The following is a 16,051-nucleotide window of genomic DNA, read 5'->3' as shown; positions in this document are numbered from 1 at the left end:
CCAACTTAAGGTTCATGAAGGCTTATAAGGGGGTGGGTTAGTAGTAATTGATAATTTTGCTTGTCAAAATGCAATTAAATAAATGTTAAAAGACCTCAATGAGTATCAGAAAGTGAACTTTAATTTTATTCATAAAAGTTATAAAAAGATTTATTCTACCTTGTATGAACTGTTGAACAGTGAAATTAATTTTGACCTGTGTGATTTTTTTTTTTTTTTTTTTTTTTTTTTAATACTCAAATTTTAGGATAATCAGTTATTCGGAATCCCCAAATACATAAACTTCCCACAAAGCCACCCTTTAGACTGAATGTATTGGCTCCAGGAAATGTTTGTGAAGTCCTTGCTCTGTTTTTAGATATGATAAATCCAGTTGTACAGTGAGCACCTTCGTCTTGGAGAGATTCTTGGGATTTTGTAGAAAGGTTAAGAGAGTTTCATGATGGATATGATATTGTAATGAAAATGTTAGTGTTGACTATTGATGCATGCTCTCTTATCTGTATACCTTGAGACAAAGGGGTTGATTGTTTAAGATTATTTTTATGCCGAAATACTTCCTTTAGTAATGACCAGATTTCTTTATTCTGTACACTTTTGAAGGTTATGTTAAACATTTTTTTTCTTTTTGAGAAATATAAGAAAGATGTGGCTGTGGGGTCGATTGTAACCCCAGCCTTTGCCAACTTAGTTTTAGCGTAGTGGGAGATGAATAAACTTATGAATAGTACATATTTTGAAAAAATCTTTTTTACAAAAGGTTTGGGGATTATCTTTTTTGCTTGTTTATATGTCAGAAATTGAATGTGTTATGTTTATTCAAGAATTAAATATTTTAGACTATTTACAGTTCACTTTTACGTGATTTAGGAACCACTGTTTATTCAGAGTGGAATTTGTCTGACAAAAAGTTGGATAGTAAAATTTATAGGAAGGAAACCACCTAAAAATAGCTAGCATTTTAGGGGTGGTCATCCTGAATTTATGAAGAAAAATATCCCTAGAGGATAATTTTATAAGGGCTTCCAGGATCACCACTTATGTCTACAAAAACTACCATTTTCAATTTATTCTGCCCTTATACTGTACTTGTATTTGATTAACTGTGTTTTATTAGCTTGCATTACATCTGCACTGTATTTTTCTCACTGTTTTACAGTTAAACTGTTTAATGGAATGTGAACTGTTCTGTTGTTGTATTTGTGTGTATCTGTTCTCCTGTGTTAAAGCGACCTAAACAGAGTTTAAATATCTTTAGCATAGTCTGGTTATAGGTTTTACTGTATCCAGATCTGTTTGTGTGATTCCTGTTTCCTGCTATGCCATCTTGTATTGGCTGGGGCTTACCTGCACTTAGTGGGAGTAAATGAACTGGTTTGGCATAGGATGTTTACCTAAGAGCTCGGGGACAAAGGTTGATTGGTCAATTCCAGTGTTTCTGTTTTACTTTCGTTTTTGTGGTACTTAAACCAGTGTTTGCATGGGTTTGCGTGTCATGCACTGCCATAACACTGTTTTCACCCTTTGCGAGGAATCTCAGCTGTGTTTTTTCCCTTACCAGCACTCCTGTGTGAGGCCCTCTGTTGTAGCAACATATTCATTTTTTCCAGCCCAACTTACACCTATAGGTATTCTCCTCCGACAATACCCACTCTACTATCCCTGACCTGTCTTCCACAGATTCTGGCAACTGTGGACTAACAATTTCCTATGGTTTCTCCTGCTAGTCTGGTTGATATGAGCATCCTGGGACAGGATGTATTAATTTTGACACTGCATTTAAATGATCTACTCAGAAGGCACTTTTGGCATGTACAGCTGCTCACTAATGTCTGAGGGTGTTAATATTTCTTTCAGCATCTCATTCTAATGCAGTGTCAGTGGTGCAACATTTAGAAAACTTGCCTTTGGTGTAAAAGTCTGCGAGTCTGACAGTAGTACAAGCTAGCTGATACTACAGTGCAGCATTGGGGTGCGGAGTGCTGCTGTTTTAAGTGTATTGTCCTTCAGGTGATAGGTTTAACTGTGGCCCCATCTGTTTGATTTGGTAGTAGTGCAGATGAATTAATAAGATTCCATGGGACCTATTAAAAAGAATAGGGAAAGTCTGTAATGCCCTGGCCAAATTTCCTTGGTAGTACAAGTACCACATCTGGTGTCCCTGGAAAGAGGCCACTAGGCTAGTGGGACTAACCCTGTCAACAGCAGAAGGATGGCTAGATAGTTAATGCAAAATATTCAGACACATTTAATTGTAATGGATACATGGCCAAGTGTCCTGAAGCACATCAAGCTAGTTCTGTTTGTTTTTTTTTGTTTGTGTTTTTTTTTTTAGTTGGAGAGGTACAGGTTTTTGCTTCAAGGATAATTCAGTGATATGACACTACTGATTTCCTGGCAGAATGTAAGCAAGATACATTTTAAGTGCAGAAGTAGGAGGATGTATGCAGTCTGTCTGCCATAAACTCTACTGTCCCCTTTTCTCTCTACAAGCATCAGTGTCTTCTGTAATATTTCCTTTTCTTTTACATTTTGTAGCTGGAATATTTGAGTCTTACTATCGGACTTTGCATTGAGCAGACTGGATTTATTTCCTTAACTATTGACTGGTTTGATCTCATTGTATGGAATTCTCAAGTTTTCTCCAACAACAGAGTTCAAAAGCATCAATTTTTTGGTTTGTAGCCTTACCTGAAATCCAACTCTCATTGTTGTAGGTTACTGCTGGGAAAAGCAGAGCTTTGACTGTATAGAATGATCTTGGTTGATAAAAGGAGGCGTTTGCTGCTTAAAATCTTATCCTGCTGCTTCAGTCGTAAAATGTTAAGTGGAGCCTGCACTTCTTAAATCTTGATTACAAAATGTGGACCCCCCCTCCTTTGACATTACTTTAAACTGCAATCTACTTGATTGCATCATAAACATTTTGCAAGCCACTGCATAGTTTTGAATCATGTATAACCTAAGCGATGAGCATTGCGCAAGATAATGTTACACTTCAGTAGTATAAATCATTGTTGCTTCCATAGTGCATTTTACAGTGTCATTAGCTCCTCTCACTTTCCTAACTTGCAGACCGACTGGCAACATCAGTAAAATGACACTTGAATTTAAAGTCATTTTGACTTCTTCGTTATGGTATTGGGAGTCTGCATTGCTTCTTGGCATTAAAATCTGACTTTTCCAGGAGAAACTTCCCATCACTCAGCTGTGTTGTATTTTTGTTTCAAGTCACTTTTGATTTTAGTCAGAGTTAAGATTATTTACAACAAAGTTCAGTGGAGGGGAGGAGGCAACAGTCACTGGGTGCATAAACCTATCTTAATAGGTGATTATTTCTGGCTCTGTAAAACTGGGCCACTGAGCTAGGTGTCTTTTCTGGGCTTGTCTCGTTTGTTGCCAGTAACATACTCTTGTGTTAGTCAGAGGCCATGCATGTGCAGAACTTATTAACTGCTTCGTACTCTTGCTGCTCAGCTGTCAAAGTTTGATGTGATTAAAATAGAGCCAGACTGGCTAAAGGCTGTCTGCATGCTGTTTACTGAGGTATTTTAGTGCTGGTTAAAATAGTTATTTACTGTCCAAGTAATTTGTTGGCACTTGCCTTGGGGGTGGAGTTCATGCTGTGGAAGTAACTTTTCAGGCAGTTTGTTTGTGGAAGTATTTATTGTCAAAGGGACAGCCTCTGTTGTTTTTATCATAGAGTAAGGGAGGAGCTGCTGTTCTTACGGCTGTCCTTAAGGCTGTCCTAGGAACACAGAGACAGAGGTTCAGTGGAAAACTCTATTAAGCAGTTATGAATTCTGAGGAAGATATGGAAGACGAAGAGCATTTATTAAATTGCTTCACTTTAGGTCCAGGATGTAACTGAATGAACTGTGAAGTTGGCCACTTGGAGGGAGAAAAACAAGAGAGCGAGAAAGAGAGAATAAGAAAGAGTGAAGACAAAACTGGTCAAACAGCCTGATCTTGTGTACTCTGCTAAGCTTGGAAGTAGAGAGACAGTTTGAGAAAAGTCCGTAGTTAATGCTAGGAAAGTCATCAGACTGTAATAGGATTCAGGATGAGTCGATGGTTTTCGTGCGCTACTACACACCTTGTAGGTATTTTGCCTTGAGAGAATAGATGTCTGTTTTCATTATGAGAAAGTTAAATAGTTAAATGTCTTCTGTTTTGTTTTGTTTCTTCAGTTTAAATTGCCTGTAGTAATACTTGGCAACTTCTCAGCAGTTTCTCTTGGTGTCATCTAAGCATTTTTAAGTAGAGCTTTAAAATGTAGCTTGTTCATGCTATCATGAGTAACTACGTGTTTAGCCAAGCTTTTCTAGCACAGTAATAACCATTTATTTGAAAAGTGTGAAGTAATGCATATAACATGATTTTAATCCTAAGAAGTACCCCGTCTTTTAAAGGGGTTTTAAAGAACTGTGGCGCTTAACATTTATGCTTCTACTGTTTCTTGGACAACAACATGAGCACTGCTTGGCTACGTTAATTTTTCTGTTTGGAATACCTAAGTTATTTGGATTTTTGGGTGAGCACCACCTAATACACAAACATTTTCATGAGCCTTAAGTTTTAGTTTCATTGAATGATTTGTAGTAGTACAAAGTATGTGGAGTGGGGGCTAGAGTGCTGAATTAAGTCTGCGGGATCCAGGCTAATTTGCAGTACATTGTTTATTCCCCTGTGTTATACTTTTAGCCATTTAATCACATCTGCAGATGAAGCTAATATTTGAAAATGGGTAGATTAGGTTTTTAAGAATAGATTAGTTTCAACCTTTAAAATGTAGGGGAGAACACTTCAGTTTCATCCAGTATGTCAGTACATTGCAGTAATCCATAGTGAATTCATCATAAAACAAAATATATGTACCTCATTCCACTCACCCCGTTTTACAGAAGTTGTATCTTGGGATATAAGGGAACTTTTTTTCGTATATTCTTTTCAGCAGGAGTATGCATTGACACAAGACTTTCGCTTGCTGTCCCATTAAAATATTAATAATCAGTTTGCCTTTGTGGCATTCCCTTACATGCTATAACTGTGTAAATCTGCCTTGGGCTTCATACCTTTCAGCATTTACTACATACCTGGTTATTTTTAGAACACACCCAACAAAGTATTCTACAAAGTATAGGGAAGGCTTTCTGAAATAGGAGTGCAAACTGGTAAGGGCACCTAATGAGCTTTAATGGATTTAAAGCAGCAGTGTTTAAACATGTGAATAGCTGTTACGTGTTTGTGTCTTTCGGCTTTTCCCGGTTAGGGGTCGCCATAACGAAGAAGTCAAAATGACTTTAAATTCAAGTGTCATTTTACTGATGTTGCCAGTCGGTCTGCAAGTTACTAGTTAGTTGCAGTCCGCTAGTTATTGGCAGTTGATTTTTACGTACCGGCTTGCCAGGCCTGACGCACAACCTTCAACGAAGGTACGCCCATTCACGCATGTCTCCACGCAGAAGACGCTCTAGCTGAGAATAGTCAAAATCTGAAAATGAGCATATGCAGAAAATCTGTAGAGAGTCTTGTAATGGAAGCTCTTATTTACAGATTATATTTTAGACAGGAATTTCACCTGAAAAACATTTGCCTGATTTCAGTATGACTAAATTTGTCCCCCCATCTCCTTCCCTGAGAGAGGTGATCCATCCATTTTCGTACATATGTAGCATCTCCTCTCAGCTCAGTTCAGTAAGCTTATTTAGTTTCCAGGTATTATTTGTGAGGCCTTCTTAATGACATTGAAAGAAAAATAGTTATGTACGAGTGTTTGTTTTGTTACCTAGCTGTGGCACATCTTCACTGCTGGCTTGACCTAAACATTAAACTGTGTGATTGTTACATCAGTTACAATATGCTATGTAAAAAGTTAACAGTACTTGTACATTGAGGTGCATAACAATTGCAGTAATTAACACACTACTGTAAAATGTTATGCACTTTAACCTGTTACCTACCTGTGAAGTGAAATATACTTATCCTTGTTGCATTGCTGTGTTAGACTGAGATTAAGAAGTTTAATGCCAAAGAATGACAAGACAGTTAAATAAGTGCTAAGACAGGTAGACTGCAATAAGTAAAACTTGTGTTAACATAGTAGTGACAGTGATTTACACTGAGTTTGTGGTCAGGAGAGGGCTAAAAAGAAATGTTTTGTATTAATGATATAAACAGCAAAGAAACGGAGAAAAGCTCCAATAAAACAAGAGTAACATTGACCAGTACAGCGTCGGTTTTACACAGAATTCAACAGAAGTATTTAGAGACAACAAAGACAGCGACAATGTACAATAGGCACTTTAGTGAAAAGGAGAAAGTTATTGCAATATATTGAAGTCGTGTTTGTATGTATATTGTGTATGTGATTTTTTTATTTATATATGTGCGTGTGTGTGTGTGTTTTTTAAGGGCAGGGGTCCATCTTTAGTTGATCATTTGAGTATGCATGTAATACGTGTACGTATGTATACCCTTACAAAGGAAAAGGAATTATCAAATTATATTCTTATTGTAAGTAGCTGATAAGTGTTAACAAGTGGGAGTGGGGTCTACGTGGAGGCTATAAAATTTAGGGAATGAAATTTGATGTGGGCTTATGTGGTATTATCCTGGCTTGGTGCAGGAGTAGAGCCAATTGTTATTGAGGTGGTCTTTGAGCAGAGTTTTGAATTGGTATAGGTTGGTAGCATTTAGGATCTGCTGGGGGATTGAGTTCCAAAGTTTAGAAATGTGAAAGTAGAGGGCATCCCATTGCTTTGTTGTTGCTTTTGGATACTTGGAGAACTGTTTTATGTAAGGATTGGAGTTGCCGAGTGTTGGCATATGGTTGGAGTAATTGTTGTAGGGCTGGGGTTCTGTTTGACTGGTATTAGTTGGTGGCTAAAGGCAAGTTGGGTATCGGTTACTTGTGGGAGTTCTAGCCATTTTGTTTGTTTGTATTTATTTGTTGTAGGGCAGAGCAGTGGTGGGACCTATATGGGGAGCTAATGGTGAGCTTGGCTGTTTTATTGAAGGCTGATTCAAGTTTGGTATGGTCAGTTTTGTTAAGGTTTGTAAAGATGGGAGAAGGGTAGAGAACAGTAGATAAGAGATGAGTCCTGGTGATGCTTAGTCTAGATTGGCTAGTTAGGAAAGGATTAATTCAGTTGAGAGCTTAGTTTGTGTGTTTTTTAATGGTTTGAGACAGATGTAGGTCAAATTTTAATTTGCTATCAATTGTGACACCTAATAATTTGGTATGTGAACTGGTGTTTATGATTGTGTTGTTAGAGGAGTGGATTTGAAAAGTGGCTGAGGGATTGGGTGTTTTGGTGGGGAGAAAGTTGATGCTTTCTGTTTGTCTTGTATTTCCAACTGTAACAAGGATGTAATGTAAGCTGTTTGCTACAATTGTTAATTGCAGGTGACTCTGTTTCATGTTGAAGAGGGTGTGCTGTTTTGGGGGCTTGCTTTTGGTGCATACTTAAATAGACAATGCCTGATGCAAAGCCAGATGAAAAGCTTTTTCTTTTTAACATTCTTAATATTATGGGTGAAGAGGGTGAAGACATTGGTGCAGAACTGGAGAAAATGCTAATGGAAGCTGTTAAACATAGATGATTTTTGGCAGTGGGGAAGGGGAGGGAGGAGTATGTTTATGAGGAATACTTAAAGCATATACCGTTGGTAATCCAGGGAAAGTGAGGCTGCCTTTTTATTGTGAATTCACAGTGAGGCTTGCTAGAGAGAATATCTTTGGGTTGTGCTACCAGTATGATTATGAAATGGTACATCACTGTGGTGGTAGTTGTGCTTTATTTTCTTTGTAAGGTGGTCTCAAGTACACATTTCTGTGATACAATATCAGCTTAGGAAGGAGAGAGTTTTGGGGTACTTTGGAGAATAGAGCAGAAAGGAGCAAAGATTATCATGGAAGAGTTACCTGCTGGAGTGCTTTGCAGTCAATGTTGTTGCATATGGTAAAAAGCTAAAGAACAATTTTAGCAGACTTGTATAATTTTAGTAATAAGTTTGTTTTGTTGTGCAAGGGAGAGGAGGTATTCTTTGAATCACTCCAGGAATGCCAGGATATAATAGCATATTTAATGGTAGGGTCTGTGTCCAAATCTTTTGAGGCATCGCTGTAGTGACATGCCTGTTTGGCAAGTCTACCTTTTTAATGGGAATTAAATTATTTGTGCAGAATTTGTACTGTGTTGTGCAGAGACTAATGAGTCTGAGATGAGGGAGCCAGCCTCAGCAACAAGTATAATAAAACCTGCAGGCGTTTAGTCAGCTTAGCATTTCAATGTTTTCTAGGCTCCTATCTTTGAGCAAACATCAATGAAACGGCCTTAGGCTACATTTGAGTAAGTTTTAAATACTCCATTTTAAAGCCCTTTTATTATATACTTCTGCTGATTTCCTTTATGTATACACTCTGCATATCTCACAGGTCGGACTTTTTTTTTTTTGCCTTCTTCGGCTAGATTGCCTCTGCACTTCTGCAGCTTGGTGATGCACATTGTGGGTCCTGTATCTCACCCAGTGCATGTACATTGTCCTGTGGTGGTGTGTACACCTCCTCTGTGAAAATGACTGAACCACAGCACTTGCCATCCTATGCTGTTCTGAGGTTATGCCTGATGCACAGTGTGATCAGACAATGTGCTGAACAGCGTAGCCTGATACACGTGTACCTGCATACATCACATTTGGTCTTTGAGACTGACTTCCTGTGTGATTCACATGGTCCACAGTTGTTAGTTGCCATATACTACGACCGTTTCTGCAAGAGTTGGATTGTCCTCTTCATCACTGTCTTTTCCATGCTGCTGTGCTGTGTGGAATAGGTCCTGCCACACCGGGGTGGTGTGTGTTTGTGTGTGTACATACATACATACGTACAAAATATACATACACGCGTGTATGGATGTACTTCTAAACATTGAAGCACATACATCTGGAATGGTTAATGACTGGTCCCGAAAAATTGAAAGCCAAAATGCTTGTGTGTCCCCCCCCCCCCCTCCGTGCCTTCACACACCCACTACTAATTATATATAGCAACTCTGAGATCTCTCTACAGTGGGGGAAAAGACAAATTCCCCGATCCCCACTTTGTGCAGTCTTGCACGGACTTACACCACCAGAAGTGATCAGATGTGTTTTGATCACTTTTGCTAGTGTTAAACATGTTCGGTATTTTAAATGTTCGTTTTATATGTGTTTAATTATATAATTTTTTTTTGTGTGTGTTTTACAGTGGCTTGTTTAATACTTTGTATTTATAAAAGTCTTTACTGAGAGAGTCTTTGTCTGAGAGATTCCCTTTTATTTCTTATCAATCGTATTTGGATTATTCTGACATTTTCTCATTTGTTGTTGCTGATTTTAACCTTTTGCACATTGCATGCTAAAATTCGACATTTATTTCTAAGTGATTGTTGGTTGTTGGCTGCTTATAGTATGAACAGTAGAGCTATAAAAAATGCAAGTATGGGTATAAGGTCCCATCCTAGGACAAGCGTACTGTGTGCATATTTTGTTAGATGAGAAACATTTTAAGGAACAGTTTGAGATTTATGAATCCTTTACCCTCTAATGCTGCTAAGAATAGAGGAAAAAAGGCATTGTGTAGATTGAAGGATATCTGCTGCTGAATGGGATGTCCATCTGGAGCGATGTTCTAAGGTTGACCCCATTGAGCATGAGAACCAAGCTGGAAGTTGATAAACCTAAAGATAAAGGCAAAAGAAATTGATAAAGGCAAGGTGGGGGGGGTGCTGCACAGAATGGGCAAAATCAATAGAGTTCGATTCCTCTCCAGATCATAACAGCTTAGTATTCAAGAGTAGTCATTCATTCCCCTTCTGTGGTTTCTAAAATACATGCACAATAAAAATTGTGTTTCACAAATTTAACAGGAAATTGCTCAGAATGAACAGTGGCTGTTCCATTTCTGATATAAAGGGCAGAAAAAACTTTGGTGACTCCTAGGCTGTTGACAGCAAGATACTTGTGGTGTTTACAAAGTCATTCTGTACCTGCTGTTTAACTAAACTAAAATGTGGTAGAAAAATATATCAAAGTCCCCCAAAAATGTATGTTGACACTCCCACTACCCCCTTAGTACTGGCCAGTGAGAAGCCTCTCATCTCTGTTACGCTTTTCTGTCAGGTAATCCCATTTCTCCTATACAGTTTTCATTAAGTCAGTAGTAATGAGATTGTATTTTACTCTCCAGGTGGTGGTGACAGCAACATTGACAGAAATGTTCACGTCTACTGCAGTGTTTGCCTTGAGGCCACAACTTTCAGGGTTCATGCCTTCAATGTTGATTTATGTTGACAATCTTGATATCAGTGCTATTGGGAGTGAGAGTTCCTTTAGACTGAGGCTTTGAGGTTGGCCCATAAGCGTCTTGTTGTGGTGTAGATTTTGTGCGCTTCATTTTTGAAGTTAGCCCTTAGGATCAATGCTTCAGGTACTGGGTCCAAAGTTATGTGCATGTCTACCCTGTTAGGGAATCAGCCTATCTGGGTTAAGTTGAGGGCCAGTGTTTATCAGCCTCATTTGTCTGGGCAGGTTATGATCTTGTGCATTTGAGTTCAGGCCAATCAGCCCAAAGGATATCATTGGTCTCTTTGCACACAATATGGATTGTGCTGTATTTGTTGCCCTGACCACCTGTTTTAACTGATTTAATCTGAATCACAACAGAAGACACCTTGAATCGCACTTGTGTTTACTATTTCTCAGAACAGGACAAGAGGGGTCAGGGCCTTTGTATAATTACTTCTGCTTATCCAGTTCCATGCAGGTATCTCTGTCATTATTCGACCTGTCAACTCCAAGGCACAGGAGGAAGCACAATTGTAGCAGGATGCATGTGTCCCCTCCTTGTAGGAGTTTTCTGTAACGGGTATAAGTGAAGATGAAAGTGAGGAGTCCTATCATCCCCTCGCGATGAATCATCCCCTCGCGATGATTCCAATTTCATTGTGGTTACAGAAATGATGTGGCAGAGTGAAGGTTGGTTTGCATGCACCATAACCTCTCCTCAATGCACTTTGCAGGAGGCATTCAGTACCTTCAACCTTGATGTTCATCGTGCATACAGCTGCAGTAATAACATATGGGTTCTCTGCCGTCAGGCGGTCCCTCGGTCGGCCGAATTCCAAAGTCTAGGTCCGGCGTCGGTTGTTGTCGCTTCTTTTCCTGACGTCAGCGAGGCAGGAGTATATAAGACACACCCGACGCCATTTTCTCCAGTCTTTTTTGCCGCACGGTGCCCGAAGCAGAAGCAGTTTGCAAGTGCCGGTCGGCCAGCTCCTGAATTTACGAAAAATTTGGAAACTGAAATCTTCATTAAAGCTAAGTACCCCGTTGGGGAAACTTTTCTTGCCTCAGACCGATGTCAGAAAAAGTTAACAATTGTATTTCTTGTGGGAAGCAAATACCGCATAAGGATTTCCATTCCCTTTGCATACCTTGTTTAGGCCCAGACCATGACGTCTCGGGCTGCCGCTTTTGTGCTACTTTCAATAAACGCACTATCAAGCGTCGGGCGGAGTTCGCCCAACATTTATTTGGTACAGCATTTGACTATAAAATGTCGTCGGAGACTCAGACTACAGTTTTGTCCAAAAAACGCAAGGACAAGGACCGACACGCGAGGTCTCCACCGACACCATGCCAAAACCGGCTACGCGTGGTCCGGTTCTCAGCGAGACGCTTATGCAGTCCCTGACTACCGACGACACTTCTTTGGCGGGGTCTTCTGTACCCGAGACCGCAGGTACCTCGGCCCATACCCAGACTACAACCACCGAAGCCACTGTGAGCGTTGAGTCTCCTAATGTGGACAGGTCCACTTCCACCCATGGTGTCTTTAGACCATCATCTTTATTTTCCATTAAGGCCTTTACTAAATCCAAATCAGCCAGGCATCCCAAGAGGCCTGTTGCACAGGACCCATGCCTAAAAAACAGATGCTTAAAATGGCTGAGGATTTAATTACTCTTATCAGGGGTTCCCAACCCCCTCCTGACAAGAGGCCCAGAGTGGAGGAAGATTCTCCCTCTTCTGATCAGGGCTCCATTATTTCAGAACAATCTGATATAGAGGAGCACTCTTACTCCCCTTTTGAAGATTCTGATGCAGAACAATCCATTCCTTCTGTATCTCCTCCTGAGGATTATTCTTTTGGGTAAACCTTGCACACTTTGAGGGAACACTTCCATTGGGAAGGCCAAGACTTTTCTGATTCCAAGAAAATACTGAGGGAATTTCTTTTGTTGCCTCAACACAGACCTCTGGCGATACCTCCTGTCTTGGATGTACTTGATGATGTTTATTCGGAGGCTTGCCTTAACCCGGATTCTCTGCCTCCTGCCCCAGTCAAGCCTTATAGGTACTACAGAGTTCCTAACTCTCACCAATTTCTTTTCAAAAGCCATAATGCTGACCCTGAAACCATTTCTCAAGGTCCCAAGGGAATGAAGGCCTCTACTGCTAAGAATCCACTACCTTCCGAAAGAGAGTCAAGATCCTTAGAAAGGTGGGGAAAAAAGGTATATACCTCGGCCACCTTAGCCATGAGGGCATTAAATTGTCAGTTTCATATGCTTAAATATCAGCAGTTTCTGTTATCACAATTAAGAAATAAAATGTCTCAACCTGAACAACCAGATTTGAAGGAGTTACAGGATATGATGCATAGTGCAGAACAAGTGGGTAAACACACTTTACAATGTGGTTATGATGCCCTAGAGGCCTCAAGTAGAGCTGCTGTTACGGGATCAGTCATTCGTAGGCATGCATGGCGTAGGGAACAAATCTTGCCTGATCATGTGAAAGCTAAATTACTAGATGCTCCTTTACAAAAGGATGTGCTATTTGGTACTAATGCTGAGGAGATGCTACGGAAAATGGAAGAAAAAGCCAAATCTGTGCAAACTGTCAAAGCTTTTCTACAGGTTCAACCACCACGTTTTAGCAGAAATTGGCCTTCTAAAAACTGGTCCTTTCCAGCCACGGACAGGCCCCAAAGAGGTAGATAATAGGCGCACAAGGGGCAGAGGGCAATCACAAGGATCATATAGAGGCAGACAATGGCAAACTCCAGCACCAAGAGGTGGCAAAAACAATGCACAGCAATACAGGAAAGAAACCCAATGACTTCCTCCTTTCCATGCCAAGCAAGTCTCAGCTGGCAGCACCCTTGGGAGGAAAGCTGGCATTATTTACAAGAAATTGGCATATGGTCACAACAGACAAATGGATCCTGGACGTTATAAACAGAGGCTACAGATTTCATTTTCACACTCTCCCAAAAATGCGAGGCATGCCAAACCTGCCACACAATCAAAGGGCAGAGGCACAAATACAAATTTCAAAGCTCATAGACATGAAAGCTATTCAAGAGGTACCTACTCACGAACAAGGTCAAGGTTTTTATTCCAGGCTATTTCTGGTACCAAGGAAAGGAACCGACTGGAGACCCATTTTGGACTTATCCATCCTAAACACATTCTTACTAGTACCAAAATTCAAGATGCTCACATTACAGCAGCTTCTTCCCATGCTGGGCAAGGGGTTTTGGCTGGTAACATTGGACCTCAAGGAGGCATACCTGCATGTCCCTATCAGACAAAGCTGCAGAAGATACCTCAGATTTCTTGCAGGTTCAATCCACTATCAATTCTCTGCATTGCCCTTTGGCTTATCTACTGCGCCCAGAGTATTCACGAAATGCCTGGCATCAGTAATTGCCTACTGCAGACTTCAAGGGATACAAATTTACCCTTATTTGGACGACTGCCTGATCCAAGCGGACAGCAAGCACACACTTCTGGAACATCTGGCTTATGCAACACAGTTACTGAATGCTCTGGGATACACAATCAACAAAGAGAAATCCAGGCTAACACCAGCTCAGAAAATAACCTTCCTGGGTGCCAACTTGGACACAAACACCCAGATGGCCTATCTTACACCAGAAAAGCAGAGGCAACTAACTCAGTACTTCAAAATGCTAGCAAATTGTACCAGGCTTACTGCAAGGAAAATCCTGCAGGCTCTGGGCTTCATGGCATCTTGCATTCTTTTAATCCCATGTGCAAAGTTGCATATGAGGAAACTTCAATGGTACCTAAAATATTTATGGTCTCAACACAGCCACAGTTTGGAAACAATAATACCAATAATTCCATGTTTGCAAAAGGAATTTCTATGGTGGGCTCAAGCATGTCAAACAAACACAGGTCTCCCATTCTGCAAGCCTCAAGCAAATCAAGTCATCACAACAGACGCCTCAGATTACGCCTGGGGAGCGCACATGACAGACGGGTGCATTCAGGGCAAATGGTCCCAAAAGGAAAAGCACCTTCACATCAATCAAAAAGAAATGCTAGCAGTGATAAATGCAATTACAGCTTTCAAGGACCTCCTACATCCAGGACAATTATTGATAAGAACAGACAACACCACAGTTATGTGGTACATAAACAAACAAGGAGGAACACATTCATATCCTCTGTGCAGACTAGCCATGACACTTTGGAACTTGGCTCTGGAATGGCAAATCAAGCTTCAAGCACAGTACTTGCCAGGTTTGGAAAACACGCTGGCAGACAATCTAAGCAGAAATATGACAGATCCACACGAATGGAAGTTGCATCCTCAAGTGTTTACAAAGATAATCCAAGCGTGGGGGAGGCCAGACATAGATCTCTTTGCCTCCCACAGGAATCATCAATTGGAAAAGTTTTGTTCAAGGACCTTTCATCCAAAGGCCTGGAGAGTGGTCGCCCTTTCATTCATCTGGACAGCATGGACAGTTTACGCTTTCCCACCTCTGCCTCTTCTGCCCAAGGTGCTCTTGAAAGCAAGAGCAGACAGACCAAAGATGATACTGATTGCTCCAGACTGGCCAAGACAACACTGGTACCCACTCCTGAGGAGCCTAACACATACTCCTCCCTGGTCCCTACCTCTAATGCCTCTTCTGCTGACTCAGCACAACTACAAAACTCTTCACAGTCAGCTGAAAACACTCAATCTCGCTGCATGGAAAATTCCTTAACACCTCAACAGACCTTACTCTCCAAAGAGGTACAGGATGTCATTTTGGAGGCCAGAAGGCCATCTACTAGAAAGGCTTACTCAGCAAAATGGAAACGGTTTTGCTCTTGGAATGAGAAAAAAGGCCAGGACCCTACAAAACTAAATTTGCCTCGGGTATTACAGTATCTAGCTGAGCTGCTGAACAGTGGACTCTCATTTTCCTCCATAAAAATCCATGCCACAGCCATTTCTGCAGAATTCAACACGGATCCACCCTTATTCTCTCACCCACTCTTAAGACAGTTCCTCAGAGGGGCTAAGAATAGTAAGACCACCAAGGAAACAACCAGTGCCAGCATGGGATCTTAATTATATTCTAGAAAAATTAACATTGCCTCCCTTTGAACCAGCTGCTTCAACAGATTTGCAACATTTGTCCTGGAAAACGGCCTTCCTTCTGGCCATTACCTCAGCTCGTAGGGTTTTGGAACTACAAGCCCTCATGGCTGTGCAGCCCTTTCTCATTTTCCATCATCACAGGGTTGCCCTTCGAACTAACCCATCATTTATGCCTAAGGTGGTATCCAGGGTAGCTTTAAATCAAGCCATACACTTGCCTACCTTTTACCCCAATCCTCAAAATAAAGGGGAAAGGCTGCTACACTCTTTAGACATCCATAGACAGCTACGTTATTACTTGGACAGAACAAAGCCTTTTAGGAAATCACAACAACGTTTTGTGTCCTATGCTGTAGGAGCTCAAGGGAAGCCAGTGACCAAACAGACAATTTCAAAATGGATAGGCCACTGCATACGGTTTTGTTACTCCTATCATGGAAAATCTGTCCCTACAGGCATCAGATCCCACTCCACCAGGGCCACCGCTACCTCTACAGCCTTCTTCAGAGGAGTTCCTACCAAAGATATTTTGGAGGCAGCCACTTGGAATTCTGTGCATACCTTCACAAGACACTACCACCTGCCTTTATATTCCAAA

General features: G+C 40.7%; 1 protein-coding gene across 1 annotated transcript in view; it reads left to right on the top strand.

Moving 5' to 3' along the window:
* Nucleotides 1-3,697: 3,697 nt before the first annotated feature.
* Nucleotides 3,698-16,051, top strand: part of UACA (uveal autoantigen with coiled-coil domains and ankyrin repeats) — an 845,278-nt gene continuing 832,924 nt past the window's right edge. Inside the window, exon 1 of the mRNA XM_044077695.1 lies at nt 3,698-4,099. Within this exon, the coding sequence (XP_043933630.1) occupies nt 4,064-4,099 (36 nt within the window). The 5' untranslated portion in view covers nt 3,698-4,063. The remainder of the gene's footprint in view (nt 4,100-16,051) is intronic.

The sequence above is a fragment of the Protopterus annectens genome, chromosome 7.part0, assembly GCF_019279795.1.
Source record: "Protopterus annectens isolate FY-2018-M chromosome 7.part0, PAN1.0, whole genome shotgun sequence".
Lineage (NCBI taxonomy): Eukaryota > Metazoa > Chordata > Ceratodontiformes > Protopteridae > Protopterus > Protopterus annectens.
Note: the sequence above shows the minus strand (reverse complement) of the source record. Positions and strands in the feature narration are given on the sequence as shown.